General features: G+C 39.9%; 1 protein-coding gene across 1 annotated transcript in view; it reads right to left on the bottom strand.

The window, feature by feature from the left end:
- Positions 1 to 19010, bottom strand: part of Sbf2 (SET binding factor 2) — a 292547-nt gene that overhangs the window by 58591 nt on the left and 214946 nt on the right. Inside the window, exons 19-21 of the mRNA XM_029535769.1 lie at positions 5263 to 5433; positions 2903 to 3159; positions 493 to 665 (exon numbers count right to left, since the gene is read on the bottom strand). Of these exons, the coding sequence (XP_029391629.1) occupies positions 493 to 665; positions 2903 to 3159; positions 5263 to 5433 (601 nt within the window). The remainder of the gene's footprint in view (positions 1 to 492; positions 666 to 2902; positions 3160 to 5262; positions 5434 to 19010) is intronic.

Genomic DNA, 19010 nt, shown 5'->3' on the forward strand with positions numbered 1-19010 from the left:
GGCTCACAACCATCCGTAATGAGATCTGATGCCCTCTTCTGGAGTGTCTGAAGACAGCTACAGTGTACTTACATATAATAATAATAAATAAATCTTTAAAAAAAAAGGAGTGATATAATACATGGATGAACCTTGAAGACATTATGCTAACTGAAAAAAGTTGGAATATTATATGGTTCTACATATGTAAAATCTCTAGAACAGTAAAGTTCATGGAGACAGAAAGCAGGGTAGATATTTCTGGAACTTGTCATAGTGCTACATGCCTATAATCCCAGCACTAGGGAAGCAGAGGTTGAGGATCAGGAGAGCAAGGCTTGGTACACTGCAAATGTGAGGGTAGCTTGGATCATGTAAGACCTCGTCTTAGAAAACAGTACCCCAGTAAAAGAAATAAAAAGCAAATCAGAGAAAAGTGAGCGGCAGCTCACTGTGCTGGGTCTTAACTGCTGCAACACTCTGACCCGTTAGCCGCCCCAAGTGACTGATTACCTGGTATCATGCAGTGGAGACTCCTGATGTGGTCCTGAGTCACTCCACTCTCTGTACAAACCTTGTCAATAAATCGGGCAATGAACCTTACAACAGAGTTGGCCACATCACTGTTTTCCGAATCTTCAAACCCACTCTCTGTATCATAGCTCTCAGCTACACTTCCTGCAATACTAAGAGAGCCAAGGAAAGAAATCATGGCCAGGCCTCAAATTAAGAGAAGAAGGAAAAAAAAAAAAAGAAAAGAAAAGAAAAGAAAAGAAAAGAAAAGAAAAGAAAAAGACAACATCGTAGTCACTTTCCAGAGGAAGTGAAACTTGCTAGAAGAGCTGTATGATCAGTGGGACAGACAGCATAACTCCAGTTTTTTTTCTACAAGTGCCAGGCATGGAATGTTATGTTCTATATGCTTACATGTAAATATCACGACAGGAGTGAGATTTATTATTGTAAACAATATCTTCTGTTACTCTCTCAAAAGGAACGTAGAAGCCACAGAAAGTAAAGCAGGAGGACTGTGCCACTTAGATCTGCCCCAGAACCATCTGGACATCTTGTCCCTCCCAGTTGCTCAATGCAGAGAAGCAGGAGGAAAGTGACCGGCGCTAGTGACTGGGGCCAAGGGCCATGGTAGGCAGGCAAATGAACCCTTTTGAGATGCAAGAACGAGACTGTCTCTCTTCCTGCTCTCCTGCACCTCAATCCCTGTGGTGAATCATAGCCCTTAGAGCCACCATGAAGCCTTATTTTTCTGCAGGTGATAAACTCACGTAAGACAAGGTAACACACCTGAAATAAAACGAAGCAGAAGGACTGAGAACAAAAAGAAAATGCAGAGCTGTCTGAAGGAGTCGGACAGCAGCTTATGAGAACCACAACCAGCAAGGCATTGCAGCATCTGCTGCTGCTGCTGAGCAATGCTGCTGCTGCTGCTGCGCTTCACTCGCTCACTTCATCATCTATCCAGGTAAATACTGTTACCTAGCACCCACTGTCTGTAAAGATGTAAAGAACCGAACAATGAACACCGCAAGCAAGGACACAGATAATATGCACATGTGAAATATGTCCCATTGTGATGCAGTAGTATAGCTTGGGAGGTGGATAGCTCCAGTATAAGCTTGAGGCTAGCCTAGTGAGATCTTGTCTCAAAAAACCCCAAATGCCAACCCCAAACCATCCTCTAATAACCAAAATCAAAAGTAAGAGAGAAAAGAAAACGGGAAGAAATCAGAGTTATAGAAAGCACCATGGGGGAAGGGGGACCAACCAATCAAAGTGAAAAAAAAATCTGCACACTTAAAAAAGGGCCAAGCCTTTGTGAAGGGTGACACTGGTCAACAATGTAAAGCAAGAAAGAGATCCTTGGGACTGCTGCAGACCGGTGAGTAGTCATGACAGAGGAAGTAGCAAGGGGCACTGTGCCTGAGGATGAGTGGCTGTACAAAGGCCAGGCTGACAAAAGAATTAAGGGAGCAAGGTTAGAATCACAGCCTACTGGTATCAGGCTCCTGCTCAGCTCAAAGCAAAGGCTCTGTGTTTTATTCTTGGGATATGGGGACCTCAGTAGAGAACAGGGAAGAGGTAAGGCTGACAACATTACTTTAGGGGTTGAATATGAAATACACCTATAGAGTCATGGACAGCTCTGGATGCCTCTGAATATTTATAAGATGGCTCTATTGGGAGGTAGCAAAGAGGAACGGGAGAAGTGACTCATTGGGGTGGCAGTGTATCCTTGTGCCAGTGTCTTGCTTTGGTTCTTCCTGCAGGCCCTTCTCTCTGCTTCTTGTGTGAAATGAGGTAAAGTTTTTCTTGCCACAAACTTGCTACCATTATGTTCTGCTCCAGCTCATGGGGACAAACAATAATGGACTGAACTGACTGAAAATAAGCACCTCACTTAATTCAGGAATTTTGGTCATAACAGTGAAAAATAATTGATACAACATAATTAGACAAATTCTACATATAAACTGAGAAACAAGAGGGCCAAAAATAATCATTTTGACAAGAAGTTGCTGACCAGCATTTTCAGAGCATTTTCTTTACTAGCAGAATGAAACTAGTGAGCCACATCAGTGTATAGACTCTTGATTAGGTCTTGAGACAAAAGAATAGAGGTGCAGAGGTGCAGAGGTGCAGAGGTGTAGAGGTGTAGAGGTGTAGAGATGTAGAGATGTAGAGATGCAGAGGTGCAGAGGTGTAGAGGTGTAGAGGTATAGGTGTGTGTGTGTGTGGGGCAGATTAAATAGAATGAAGGTAAGTTGGCTGTTTTTTTTCTTTTTTAAACCAGAAGTGCTGAGCAAGTTAGAAATGGGGAAACAGTCAATTCTGAAACATGTACAGCACTATTTGCTATGCTGCTGTGGAGATATAAGAGGAGGAGCTGTGTGCTCCATCTCAGTACCTGTTTGTGACAATGCTGTTGCTCCCACTTTCCCAGTCTCCTGGAGCTGACGCTCGAAGAAGCTTGTTTTTACTTGTGTCTAGTGGAACTAGCAGGTTAACCATGAGGTTCGCAAAGTGAATGGCCTGACTGAAGACAGTGCTTTCCTCGTGCTGCACCAGCTCCTGCTGAGTTGCCTTGCTCAGAGTAGGCCAAAGGCGAAGCTGCTCGGCTGCCAAGTCCATGGCTGTCTTCTCCTGATACTGGCCTTCGGGAAGCTTATCCCAGAAAATAAAGCCGAACAAACCAAGGGTGAATAACCATCACTTTATGTTTGCTCCACAGACATGGAAGGGGCTGAAAGCTGTCCATGTCTTAAATGTAGGGTTTCTCTTGGAATATTCCATATCTTTTAGTATATTTTTATCAGTATATACCATTTTAAAGGAAAATATCAAGAAAACATGTAAAGATCAGGAAAATGGCTTTCATTTTTTATTTTGAGAAAGGGCTGCATCTTGAATTTGCTGTATAGCTGAAATGACTGTGACCTCTTGATCCTGCCCTTGCCTCCCGAGCACAGGATTACTGGTGTGCGTCAGCACGTCAGGCCGACTCTCTTGGAAATGATGGAAAGCATCTGTTAAGTAGCTGTATCAGCAGAGGTGAGACTCAGCATAGCCACCCCATACAGCACACTGGAGTGGTTTCCCTGGCCCACAGACCTTCATTGGCACCACACGGCAAACCCAAAGAAACAGCAAAATACAGATGCAGGTTTCTCTCTCTAGCATCTCACCAAGTTCACACTTAGTCGACTCTGGCTTTACCTCTTTGAAGCTGCTAGCTACAAAAATGAAAAGACTCCCCAGAAATGCCCTTGTAGGACGACACTTCAGTAGCACCTGCTAAAAGTATTGTTTTTTCTCTCCTGCTCTTTGAGAGGAAATGAAATGATCAAGGACACAAAAAGTATTGATACATCGCCTTGTAAAACATAATATTCAGAAATATGTAGGTAACTGTGGGAAGACAGAAGAGATAACTGGTAATAGCAACACACATCTGCATAGTATTTTATCTAGCCATGGAGCTCTAAAACATATTGTATATAATCCAGGGCTCAGAGATGGGGACACAGTAGCTGTGACACATTTGCTGTATGAATGCTTTGTAGATATATCAATACCAGCAATCACAGCTGGTTAACAATCAGCAAAGGCACATTAACAGTCTGAGTGAGGCCCCAGTCCAACAGTCTCTGGATCAGTTACAAGTTATACCTTAAGTGGTACATTTAGTGTTTTAACAATGACAACAACAACAACAACAACAACAACAACAAATCTGAATATTAATTAAATTTGAGAAATAACGCTCAAACGTGTCAATGTTATTTGCTATCAAAATTTTTATTCTTCTCCTTACTAATAAACCAGAATATGTTTAAGATGATGCAGTTATGACTGTGTAGCTTTTCTCAGGTGTCTAGGATAATCCACACTCTAGAGATAAATACAAGTAGAAGATGGACAGAATCTGCAGTGATGTACTCCCCCAAATCAGCAGTTCACTCTCAAGTGAGTCAACACTGAGTATTTTAGGCTGCTTTAAGTTCACTTCATGAGAATGATTTTAATACTTACTATTTAATATTGCCAAGAACTCTTTATAAGCCTTATACATATCAGATAGGAAAATCTTACAGTAATAACATCTATACATTTTATAAATGAGGACATGTGGGGGTAATGTGACTAGTTAGTCTAAGAACAGAGAGCTAGTAAATGACATTAAAAAATATAGAGTAATTTAATTTAATTTTCCTGATATTTAAATACATGCATACATAGCAAATGCTGCACATATATTATATGTACCATACAGAATAATCCTAAAGGAAGACTTACATTATTGCTGATGCGTTTTTGAGCAGGACTACTGAACTTTACATTTATCTTTATAGTCAGCTGACTTCACTTTTTTTTTTCTTTCTTCTAATGCTGGGAACTGAACTCAGGTCCTTGTGCATGGTAGGTAAAAACAATCTAACCTGAGCTAAACTTGGCATTTCTTCAAGGAAGTAAGCAGCTAGAGACTTATACCTGGGACAATTTTAGGTATGTCTTTTTCTATTCAACTTTCTCCAATTGTTTACAAGAATTTCTCATTAACATGTAACAATTCTAGTGTTAAAGATCTATAGTATGAGTCATTATGGAAAAATATAGTGCCAGAATCAAAGGAAGAAAGATGCTCACCACGGGATGCCCGCCCTAACACTCAAGGGGGCAGAATCCCTTTGGCCTCAGAACATCTGTCTGAGCTTTCGTTCTGGTCAATCCTAAGCACACACATGTACCGTTCTGTTCTTCTCTTACCTTCTGCTTCAGATGTGGGATATGATTGTCGTCCTTTGCTGAGAGATACAGTGAGCGAACCTGCTCCTGTACTGCATTGTAAAAAGTTGTCTCCCAAAACTGCTGATTTGTCCAAATGGGGTGGTCCTGTACACAGGTGTAGGCAAACTGGCTGACTCCAGGGGCAAGTTTCTACGAGAGCACGTAATATTTATCAGCACAATGTTGGCAGATTACAACAGTTCAGAAGGTCACAGGTGCTACAGTTAATTGCAGAGGTGATAAAAAGATTTATTTAAAGGCTTAGTAACCAGCAATGCTTTCATGTTTAGCTGCTAACTACAGTCTCTGTAGCAAATCTTTTCAAGTTTAAGTTACTTTCCCGACCCAAATGAGCATTTTAACAGTGGTTATACTATTAATTACAGAATTAATATAGTTCTATGAATTATAGAATATACCAGAAATATGTATTACTCTGGTGTGTACAAGGTGGGATACAGTTATAACTGGGATGCATGCTAAAACCCAATATAATCTAAACATAACATTCTAATAATACGGCCGGGCAGTGGTGCATGCCTTTAGTCCCAGCACTTGGGAGGCAGAGGCAGGTGGATTTCTGAGTTTGAGGCCAGCCTGATCTATAGAGTGATTTCCAGGACAGCCAGGCTATACAGAGAAACCCTGTCTNGAACAACCAAAATAATAAATAAATAAATAAATAAAAAATAAAAATTCTAATAATACAAAATTTCTCTTATTTTCATTTATAATTTTTACATTTGTTTTGTCTATATGTGTGTGTGCATGTGCGTGCCCCATGTACATGCATGCTACGGCCTGTGTTCAGAAACCAGAGGACAACCTACAGAATAGGTTTTCTCCTTCTACCATGTGGATTCTGAGGATCAAATTTAAGTTTTCAGGCTTGCTGGCAAACATCTTTATTGATTCATCTTACTGGCATGAGAATTTTAATTAATTTTTTGGACAGGGTCTTCCTATCCTGCCCAGGTTAACCCAGAATCTTCTTGCCTTACGAATACTGAGATTACAGACAAGCACATAACTATTTCTGGCTAGGGTGTATAATTTGCTACCTCTTAGCAAATACTGGCTAACATTACAGAAAAGAGAAAAAAAAATGTGGTCCTTTAACCTTCTGTAATTGAATTAATCTGTTGTGTGTGTGTGTGTGTGTGATTAGAAGTACAGTTTCTGATAAGTTTTCTTTTTAAGCATTTAAGCAATTTAGTAAGCTGAGTTATGTTCTGAAATATTCACTACTAAAGATTATTACTGTTAAGGTTATATATATAATTATGCAGTAAAAGTTCATTTTTAGGATGCTATGCTTGACATAATTTCCCTCTTGATCTAGGGCATACCAACCCTAAAGCTGAAGCAAGCACCAGTATGCCATGAAATTCAGCCTTACACACTTACAAACGGGGTGACTGTGATTTTGCCTGCAAGAATCTCTGTGTCATAGATGATGAAAGTTCCTTTCAAGACAGAGTTGTGTTCTGCCTTGGGGGTGACTAGCTATCACTACAGGTCCTTCTATAAGGTGGCTATAAATAGATGCTGGCCATGAGGCAGAAAGAGGGGAAGGTCATGTTTGGTTTTTCACGATGCCTCATTTTCTCACTTCAGATGCTGTCTTCCATAGGAAATGATGGACAAAGTGTGTGTGGTTCAGCTAGTTGTGTCAGCCCGAACAACACTGAATCACGGGTTTTTTCTATTCTTTGCCTATAGCTATCCGATGACTGGATTATACATTATCTCCTACATATTTTAGATCTTCATTTCAGTAACAGCTAAGAGTCCTATTCGGAATGAGAGTGTTTATTTTTCCGTGGTATTTTGATTCCGCTGCAGCCTGCTCATCGTACTTGTTACTCCCTATCCCTTCCTCTCCCCAGATGGTCCCCCCCTCTGCTTTCATATAGAAATATATGATTTTTTAGATTTTGCATGGGTGAAAACATGCTATATATGTCTGAAAGAGATTGTAAAAGCATAAAATTCAAATAAGATAAAGCATAATTCTGAGCTGGGTGTAATGGTGCATGCCTTTAATTCCAGCACCTGGGAGGCAGAGGCAGGTGGATTTCTGTGAGTTCAGTCAGCTTGGTCTACAGAGTGAGCTACAGGGCAGCCAGAAATATGTAGAGATACCCTGCCTTACCTCCCTCCCCTCAGAAACATAATTCTAAGTTGCTTTTCCCTTGAGTATAACCCAAGGTAGAACCATTTCTTACAAATGTAGCACAATGTAAGCCACAGCAGCTATAAATAGTCTAGAGTCTTAGCATGATATTAATATAGATGAGTTAAAAAACCAAGCTGTCTGTGTCAGCCTCTCAGAGGAGGTCTGGGAGATTCTTCATGACTCTTGACAGTTTAAAGAAGCCTTGCCTTTCTCATTAAGCATTACTCTCAGTCATGCTACATATTTCTTTTCTTGATCACATATCCACTGGAATAATTTCCCTGTTGATGTATAAACTAAATAAATATGTAAAACTTTAAAAAATCTTTGTAACAAAATGACATTATACATTCAAAAGCAGAAGAACGGTGAAAAGCAGAATGAGAAGGGCCCAGAGGCAGAGCCAGAGCCTGTTCACTAGTGAGAACTGCGGCATTCTTAAGGGAAGGTTTGTGGTGTCAAGATGTCAACATATAGCTGTAGCAGCCGATTAAGCTATACATTAAGAAATCATTAATTCAGTGGGGTGACACATGCCTTTAATCCCAGCACTCAGGAGGCAGAGACAGGAAGATCTCTGTGAGTTGGAGTTCGTTCTGGTCTATATAGCGAATTGTAGGACAGTCAGGACTGTTATATGGAGAAACCCTGTCTTAAAAAACAAACAAGCAAACAAGCAAACAAGCAAACAAAAATCACTAATTCCCAAGTACTTAACAGATTACATTTTTTGAGCATGAAATATACCTGTTTTCTTGGTGATTTCATGCTATGTTCAATTGTGAGGAGGGGTATGTGTCTTTGTTAGTTTGGACACTGCATTGATGGACATGTTCAGAGAACCAGCAGAGGGCAGTGGAACCTTTTCTGCCTAGATATAATCATTGCTTCAACTAGCGACCATAAAAGAACTTGGCAGAAATTGGGTAGAAGGAATACTGGATGCTTTCATTGTCTAGCCGAGACTCAGTGAGAACATATTTGTGCAAGTAACATAGAATTGAAGTGGACCGACCGACCGACCCACCCACCCACCCACCTACCTACCTACCTACCTAGCTATCAACTAAACAACAGGGGCTCAGATGTTCTACAATTTACTATAACCTTGTCAGGCAGGCTTCAAACTCACGAGCCTCCTGCTTCACATTAAGGTGTGACAGGAGCAGAGGTCTGCTCTAGCACATCTGACTACGCTTTCCCTGAGACACAACAATGTCATATTCTACAAAATGGAACTTTAACACAATTATAGGGAAAGAGATATAGTAAGACCTTTTAGGGTTTCAAGTTCAGTGTAAGTAGTGACAGCAGCATAAATTTAGTGAACTGAGAAAATAAGGGACCATGGACAAAACTGTCTCTTACTCTAGTCACTTCTTTAGTTTGAAGCAAATGTTTTCCAGGAAAGTTTCCCAAACTGGTCTTAGTGACTTTCCTGAGGTGACAGGGTGGTGATAGAGAATACTTGTCAAATAACATCTCTTTTACCCTTCAACTTTGGGACAAATATTTACATTTCATAATACTTCTTATAATTATACAATTATATTTGCCATCTAATTTTGTAAGATATTTAAAAATATGTTGTCTTCCTTCCTTATCTAGAAAAAATAGTCCTGAAGTTACTAGCTTAAGCAATGCCATTCATTTTCTACAAAGCGTTCAAAAGGGCTTTGTAGACCCAGCATGAGACAGGATGTGGAGAATAGACTTGTGGTACTCAGACAGCAGGCCCAACTCAAACTCACAAACATGGACACGAATCATCTGATGGTCTGGAGTTATGTGAGTATGCGGAACTGTCTAAAGCCTGTGGGCTAGAATCGGCTCACAGCTCCACTTGGGGCAGTCGAAAGGAGGCCCATTTCAGGGGAGAGGCTCGTTGGCAGGTCCGATGCCACAGACAGGTAATGATCTTTGAGAATAATGTAGAACTAAGGTGCTGAGGATTTCCTTACTATACTTATTCATTCAGTACTCAGTCTTACGACCCACTGACACGGGGTACTACTTCTTATTTCAGGAACATGAGAAAACTGAGGCACTGAACTAGAGCTGGGGTGTCTGTCTGTCTGTCTCTCTCCCTCTCATTTTTTATTGATTCTTTGTGAATTTCACATTATGCATCCACATCCCACTCATTTTCCCATCCCTCCACCCTTGCAACCTCCCCTGCAAAGAAAACAAACAATCTTGCCATGGAAGCTACAGTGTTGAGGCAGCATCTCTCTATGTAGTTCTGGCTGTCCTGGAACTCACTATGTACAGTAGGCTGGCCTTGAATTCATAAAGATCCTCCTGCCTCTGCCTCCCAAGAGCTAGGATTAAAGGCTTGTACCACCACTGCCCAGTTTGAGAATTCTACTGTAAGAATATACATTTCTCTGTTCCAGGTAAGGTTGTTTCCAACTCTTTGCTAAAACAATGACGCACAGACATCAAAACACAAGTAAACTGCCACCATGTGATTGTTGGATTCAGTGCCACTTTTGTGGATCAGGTCCCTTGTAGCCTTATCTGATTTCAAACCTGGGATGTAGCCAAAACTGATCTTGAACTTACAACCGTCCTGCTCCACCTAAATGCTGGGCTTGCAGGTGTGTGCCGCCATGCCCATCTGAATTTCAATATTGCTTAATAGTATATGGAATACTTGAGAGAGGTCTCAAGAAATAGTATCATCTGTACCAATAAACAGATGGTCTGCTGATCATCAGTTATTCCAATAAAAAATATTTCATAAAGAGTTTCTGCAAGTCCACTATTCAAAATAGAAATAAGAGCTGTTTATGTTTTGTTCTGTTAATGTAAAATCTCAGCTTGGGGTTCAAGTTTCCAATTGTCTTTAAAGTGTAAGAAAATTCCCTTCCCCCTTTCTTTGGCATTACTTTTCCAGTCTTGTTTAATCCTGGTCAGATCCAAATAAAGGTAGATATTAGCATTAGTCTGAGAACCACTGAGAACAGTTCTACTTAAGGTATGTTCTAAGCTGAACTTTGTTGAAAAAAAGGACCATTTACTTGCTCTATAGTAGTTGCTGGCCACAGTAGAGTGTTCCTGTGTTTCCTATGAATTGGTAATGTCTAATGGTCTGGTTAGGTTCAGGACTGTCTGGCAAGAATACTCCACAGATGGTACCATCTTAAGTGGTATGCCTAGTATTGTCTCCTGTGGTGTTAGAGCTGCTGATCTAATGATGGGTGAGATTACTCACCACTAGGACCTGTAAGACATAGTGTTTTGATTGAGCATTACTTTCTTGTGTACTTACTACCTGAGGTATTGCTATATAGAGAGAGTTTCCTTCAACGATTGTTTGGTGAGTTATATACACCTATATAAGAAAAGAAGAATAAGACTGTTATGTGACCTAGCATACATAAAATTCAGACAGGCATGGTGGCATATACCTGCAATCTCAACATTTAGGATTGATTGTGAGTTCAAGATCAGTTTTGGCTACATACCATTATACTAAATGTGAGCACGTATATACATATGCATATGCCCGCATGCATGCACACAACCAGAATCAATACCTGATTCGATCCTTTTGTTTGACAGTTTTGAAAATACTGAGTTATTTTTATCATTATAGTAGCATATTAGTTTGGTATTTCTTTCATTAATATATTTAGGAATTTAGGAATTTAAATATTTAATTAGAGATTCTTAAACCTAAATTTAGAAATAAGGAGAAACCTGTATTTTCATGAATTCATTGTCATGCACTATGATGTTCCTGTGCAGAAAGTTTCTAGTCTCTGTGGGGAGACAGTCACACAGTAAGTGATGACTGACAACTATAACTGTGTTTATAACAGCTCTGTGAGCTGAGAGGATAAACAGCACCATCAAGAGAACGGAATAAACAAAACTAATAGTAGATCCAAACAAGGTACAACTTCTGGGGCCTGAGTGTAATATGTACCAAAGATAAAAGGCAGGAATGTGTCATGTCATGGTATAGAAAATGAAGACATTTTGTGAGCTATTTGTAGCTCTCTCACTATATGTACTTGCAGGTAGTTCCAAAGCTCAGCTAAAAAGCTTAGATAGCTCAGTTAAGAGTACTTGGGGCATAAGTGTGAAGATCTGGGTTTTGGTGACCAGCCCTTACATAAAGCAAGATACAGTAGTCCAAAGTCCAATGCATATAATCCAAGGGCTGAGGAACACACACACACACACACACACACACACACACGAACATGTACACAGTTTATTGGGGAATTTTTTTCAGTAGCTACTTCTTATAGAGTTAGTGACTTTAACGCTCATTGTAGAGAGAAAAAAGCCAAATGGTCAGCACCTTATTAACACACTCGAGTATCACGCTGACAGTAAAATGTTTAATATGATGATATACTTACAAGCACTTACATTTCATAAAAAAGTCAATTATGCTATGGTTAAAATGTAAAGACGGTACCAGGAGATGGCCCAGTCACTAGAATGCTTACTTATAAGCATCAGATAGATGCTGGTTTTAGATCCCCAACCCCTCTGCAAAAAGGTGGGTGTGATGCATATGCCTACAATCTCATCACATTAGAGGTGGACCTAGGAGGCTCCTGGGATTTCTCACTGGCCAGCCAGTCTAGTGAAATCAGCAAGTTCTAGGTTCAGATAAAGATCATGTCTCAAAAACAGAGGCAGAAAGCAACTGAGAAAGATGTCTAACCTTGACTGAGCACTTCACAGGTGCATATGAACCAGGACACCTACAGTGTACCAATTTCCTTTGATTTGAAATATTCTATAAGGAAGAAAGATCCTTTAAGATTCAGGATAGCAACAAAACTTACAAGGCTCAGGAAACAAACTAGGAGTCTTAGAAAGTTCCTGTAACTTGTAAGATAGACAAGGGTCCTTCCCAATCTTATAAGCACTGACAACTGCTAAGGAGAGTAGACTTTGAGACCAAGTTGCCTGTAAGCTCTGCAGGGAAGGGAGTTACAGGAACACAGCTTTCATCAGTCATCAATCATGCCAGGGTGTGGCTTTTCAGTGGTGCAGATGCCTTTGTCTATCTATGCTCCTATAAGTGACCTCCGTAAGCTCCTGAAGCAGCCCTCATAAGTTTGGTGGAACTATTACTTTGGTTTATTATCTGTTCCCTTTTGGGGGTGAATAGACTTATTTCCTCATATTTTCCCAGGAAAAAATAATATTTGTACACACACAAACATTGTCCCCCCAAAAAAGTCATGGAAAAGGGAAGGTGAACTGCTGGCACACACATTTAATCCTAGTTGACTGATGGGTATTTAATCTTGTTCTATTCAATTCTATAATACAAGTCCTAACTCAATAAATTCTAGCACTATCTCCTGAGATTTAATCATATTCCATGTATTATGGGATCAACCTCTCAGTTTGTCCCCAACTCTGGATATCAATTACAAGCACAAGCCTCTAGTAGCACCAATGGATGGGAAATAAATTAGGTATTGCCCCAAACCCCTTTTTGGGTTTGAATATCCTGCTAGAATGGCTCCCAGAATAGAAGTCACTTTACTTATGACTGCTGACTCATTACAAGGTATGCTTTAAAGAATACAAATAAATATCCAGATAAAAAGATATACAGGGTGAATGACTGTAGCAAATAAAAATCAATTCAAAATAGGATGAAAGATTTTAATGCAAGACTTGGAAACTTAGAAGCTGTTAAAGGAAAACTTAGGTTTAAAAAGATACTCCCAAGATAGAGGCATAAGTGGAGAGTCCATTAGGAAATAATCCCAAGAACTGGCAAATGAAATTTAAATGAAGTTCAGATGCCTCTTTACCATCAAGAAAACATCAAGAGAATGAAAGATGCCTGTAGAGGTGGGGAAAGTCCTTGCCAGCTAGCTATACACCAGACAGAGACTTTGCATCTAATAGAGAGAGAAAACTTCTAAAATTAAGTAACAGTAACTGAGCTAATGAACTTCAGACACCTCTGAAAAGAATACAGTAATTAACAAGTATTTGAGAATGTATGCAACATCTGTATCCATTAAAGAAATGCAAAATATAATTGCTTTAAGATTCCATCTCACCCATTCATAATGGCTATCACAAAGAAAACACGGCAGCAGAAATTGACATGAATGTAGGGAAAGAGAAGGGAAAGAGAAGTCCTTAGTCACTGTGAGTAGAAATACAAGCTTCTCGGGGCTGGAGAGATGGCTCCATAGTTAAGATCTCTTTCTTCTATAGAAACCTGGGCTCAATTCCCATCATCCATATGGTAGTTCACAACCATAACTCAAGTTCCTTGAAATCTGATGACCTCTACAAGTACCAGGCACATATACGGTACACATACATACAGCAATCAGACACTCATACACAAACAAAATTACTACTACTAGGTAATACCTCTCTAAAAATCTATTAAAGGATAATACATTGTAACCATGTGAAACTTAAGAAATGTAGGTAAGAGGATTAAATAAGCTTATTACAATATGTATAAAATGTAGGTAATATAGATAAGATACATAATAATAAACAGATGTTATATTGTTAAGTTATACTGTTCCTTTCATCCCTCCCTCATATCTACAAACCCTCTCCTCTAGTCCCTTTCTTCTTCCCCAGAAGTATCATCTTTTGCTTTTATATTACGTGTATCCTGTGGTGGTTGAAATCAGAATGGCCTCCATGTGTTTATACATTTGAATCCTTGGTCCCCAGCTGGAAGAACTGTTTGGGAAGGATGCAGAAGTATAGCCCTGTTAGAGGAGGTGTGTCATTCACTGGGTAGGCTTCAAGGCTTCAAAAGACTCCCACCATCTCCAGTGAAATCTGTGTCTTGCTTTGTGGGTCAAGATATAAGCTCTCAGTTGCTCCAGTCAACATGAATTCTGCTTGCTGCCATGGTGTCCAGCCATGATGGACTGGTCTCTTAACCCTATGAAACTTTAAGCCCACTTAAGCATTTTCTTTTATAAGTTGCTTTGGACATAGTATTTTTCATGGCAATAGAAAAGTAAAACACACACACACACACACACACACACACACACACACACACACACAAAATCTCCCATTGCTGTTTCCTACTTCTTCCCTTAAAAGCTCTTCCATCCCCTCATGATCCTCTTTCTGGTTTCATGACCTACAGACACATACATATGGAAAAATGTATCTGTCTTTGAGTCTAACTTCTTCCTTTGTTCCTTCCTCCTTCCCTCCCTCCCTCCCTAATATTAAAGGCAGGCTTACTGAGAAGCTGCTCTCAGGTGAGTTCACTGGCCCCAAGGATTGAGGCCAGGGGAGTCACCTTGGGGGAAGGGGAAGGGAGGGGAAAGAGAAAGAGAATGTCTGTAGATAGAGAAGAGGAAGAGAGGGATGGAGAGAGAGGGGGATGGATGGAGGAAGGGAGAGAGAGAAAGAGGGAGAGCAAGCGAGTGAGTGAGCAAAACATCTGGATTATATAGGAAAGAGCCTTTTTGAATTTATTTTTCTTTATGGCTGAAAATGCCCATCATATATACCACATTTTCTTCATCGAGACTGGCTCCATTTCAAGCTGTTGTGAGCAGTTTGGTAATAAATGCTGGATGTTCAAGTATCTCTAAACTACGCCTGGGGTCGGGAGTTATGGGTGGCCCTGAGCTGCCTGATAGGGGTGTTGGGATGTCATTAAGTTGAAACTTGTACCCTCCTAATGAACTACACTGTCAAGCCCTAAACATTTTATCATTTACAGATATCCATCTTTGGAAATGCCTATCTCAATTCTATTGCTGCCTGCAAATGTCAGAGATACACAGACAACGTGCCAACTTCTAAGAGATTAATAAATATTAATATAAATATTTAATGTCAGTCCGGAGCTTCCACCCTGCTTTGATCATTCAGTTCACAGACAAAACACATAAATTTTATATTTATAATAAGCCTTAGTCAGCACTGGAGCTGGGCAGATATCTACCCTCTAGGCTATTAGAATACTCTTTCCCATCAATAACCCTGAATTATAATTTGCCATGTTCCATCTGGGCAGCTCCTACTCCAGCTAGCTAGCCCTCATGGCTATGTTTCCATGATTCCTTCCCCTATGGTGGCTTCCTCCTCTTTCCACCTTTTTCTCCCTCCTCATGGTTCTCCTCTCACTTCTCCTTCACCCCAACCAGGTAACTCAAAATCCACCTGCCTCTAATTCCTCCTATAAATGGCTGCAGCCAATTTTATTTAAGCAATAGTTTTAAATTAAGGAACAAAGTTTGCACAACAAAAGCTGGTAAATGTGAGAATTCACTTGTAGTCCTAGACCTTCGGGTACATAATTTAGCAACAGACAAAAGTCCAATATTAGTTACATATTTTCAGGTTTCTTTCTAAGATTACAATTCTAAATGTAGTTTTATTAGCTGGAAATATCATCCAAGAGTATAAGAAAACAGACCAGTTTCTCCCAGGCATTGCAGATGGTCTCTGTCTTCTTCATTGCAATCCTTCACCAACACTACAACATTCTTTTTTTTTTTTTTTTTTCGAGATAGGGTTTCTAGCCCTAGTTGTCCTGGAATTCACTTTGTAGACCAGGCTGGCCCCGAACTCAGAAATCCGCCTGTCTCTGCCTCCTGAGTGCTGGGATTAAAGGTGTGTGCCACACGTCTACAGCATTCTTTTGACTGCTTTCATTACCCCAATACTCAAAACCTTCTTTGAATGTGGTTTCTCTTTACATCTCTCAAAAATCACTGAAAAATCTATCTGTGACCACAAGGACAACTATAAAGCTAGAAAAATAAAAAACAAAACACTTGTACTTCAGATAGAAAGGGAATCTGTTGAGTCACTGAATGTTTATAATAGCACATAATTCACTTCCTGTTGCAATAATTTCTTCGGTAATTCAGCAGCTCCTCCATAGAGCCCCATGAAGTCTATGACTTCTCAAAAATGTTAACAATGCTGACTAGTATAAAGCAAAGAGTGCTGCCTAAGCAAAACTAAATTAGAAGAATAATCTATTTACAAAGTTTGTTTTAGGGACAAGCAGTTGATAAAATCAGTTTTTGCTAACCATAAAGATAGTCATGAGTTCTGAATTTTCCAATTATAGCATGCTGCAAAGACCTCAAAATGTTCTAATTTCCATCATATGGTCAATAGTCCATGCCCTAAAGAATATATTATAGTTCACTGAAAAATTAATGTAAGTATTAAGCAGTCAAGTGATTACCAGAACAAGGACTAGAACTACTGAGGAGCTCTAAGGAGGTGGAAGGGCACAGAAAACTTCAAAAAAAAAAAAAATCCCTTTGGGAGAATTTAGCTAATTCACAGAGAACAGAATTGTTAATCTGGGTGAAAAGGTGTTTTAGCATTGTGAAGGGCAGTAATTAGTATTGATTATATACAAAAGAAAACCCATTTACACAGATCTATAAAGGTATTTTGCTCAGTGGTAAAATGCTTGGCAGCATGTGTGAGGTCTTAGGTTCATTCACAGCACTAAACACACACATGGATTTATGTGTATACATTTACGTATGTAGCTTTAGATGAGCATGTTTATTTTGCTTACATGTTCCGTGGAGTGAGTCAGTAAATGGAAGACTTGCTTCCTGCTCTAGCTAGAATTATAGATAGCAATGGAGACTACAGATCCATAACAGGTAGTACAGGATAGTAATTATGAATGCTGGCCTGAGTGTGGAAATTTGACTAAGCTCTATGAGCCTAGGAACTGCGTCTCTTCTGTACGTCCATGCATATGCAGAGACTGGTGAAGTAGACATTCAATTTGCGCTGAATTCCATCCTGTTTTTCATTCCACCAGAATTCACTGTGCACTTACTACATGCCTGCCACTCTAACAGGTGCTTTATGTTTACTACCCCCTTCTGTCTTTACTTATCACAATCCCAGACATTTGTTTAAGATCCCAGAATAAGCTGGAATTCAAATTCACATCTAGTTCCCATTTTAGGGCTTTCCTCTTATATCTTCGTTCCATTGCTATTTCTGTGAAGAGACACCATGACTAAGGCAGCTTACAAAAGATAAGGGCTTATTAGGGGCTTGCTTACAATTTTGGAGGGTTAGGCTACGATCATTATGGCAGGAAGCATGGCAGCAGGCATAACCTTGGAGCAGTAGCTGATAGCTTACATGTTAAGACAACAACCACAAGTCAGAGAGATCCAACTGGGAAGTGCATGAAGTTTTGAAACCTCAAAGCCCACCTCAGTGATGACATCAATCCAACAAGGCCACACTAGGGACCAAGTACTGAAATATATGAGCCTATGGTAACAGTCTCAATTCAAACCACCAGACCTTCTGTAATACACCCTAAGAATTTATAGTCAGAGTTAAAAGTGAGAGGTTGTGAAGCTAACATCGTATCAACTGAATGTAGCTTGCACATTTTGTTTTGGTTATTTAAGGGGTTGATGAGAGAGTGTGTGTTTATATCAGAGAGGAGAGCAGAAATTGACTCTTACCATTTATGTAGAAACCAGAGGATGACTTTGGACGTCTTCTTTTGCTATCTTTTTCTACTTCATATTTTGAAACAGGGTCTCATACTGAATCTGGGACCCATAAGTCTCTACACCCACAGGGCTGGGATAATAGGCCTACATCTCCAAGCCTGGCTCTCATATGGCTGTTGAGAATTTAAAATTTGTTCCTTGTTTTTAACCCATCAGGCATTTTACCTACTAAATCCCCTTTGTTCAGGATTTTAATTTTGTTAGTTAAATCAAAAGAAGAAATTTTATGTAATGTTCAATTTATAATTTTCTTGAAAACAAAAGATGTGCTGACCCCATTCTTGCATGGCTGCAGCTGCTAGGACTGCCCAGTGGCTGTCCTGCACATGGAAGCCTGCTCTTCCTCGGCTTGCTTCACTCACTTGCACTCTCTGGTCTCAAGCATTCAGTGAGCAGTTCTTAGTGCCTCCCAGCAGTTCTCTCTAAACTGCCTTTGTGCTAGCTCACTAAGGGCGGGCCTGTCACTCTCTCCAGCCTCCTCATCTCCTTGCTCTACGTTCCTGACAGCTGAGTACTGCATACTCCTTAGAGACTAGAGGATAATATTAGTCTGAACTCCTCGCCATGGCTTTCTGGCATTCTAGGCATGTTTCAAATCACCTTTGCCATCACACATTTCCGCATCTGATGAGTGAGTGAGACTGCTGTTACCTTACAAGGATGTAGCCAAGTGTTTTGCTGTAGAATTCCATTTTTTAAATTACGTTTTAAACAACGGATTGGATTACAAACATGATTTTCAAAATTAATTCACAGAAACAGTTATTTATAACTGTCCTCAGAGCTGTGCCCTAATGTATCTGCTGCTTACAGATGCCACTGACAACTACTAACTATGGTTAACAAAAAAGATTTGGGATTGATGGTATTTTTTTATATTTATTTATTTATTATATGTAAGTACACTGTAGCTGTCTTCAGACACTCCAAGAGGGCGCCAGATCTTGTTATGGATGGTTGTGAGCCACCATGTGGTTGCTGGGAATTGAACTCAGGACCTTCGGAAGAGCAGTCAGTGCTCTTAACCACTGAGCCAT

The sequence above is a fragment of the Mus pahari genome, chromosome 1, assembly GCF_900095145.1.
Source record: "Mus pahari chromosome 1, PAHARI_EIJ_v1.1, whole genome shotgun sequence".
Classification (NCBI taxonomy): domain Eukaryota; kingdom Metazoa; phylum Chordata; class Mammalia; order Rodentia; family Muridae; genus Mus; species Mus pahari.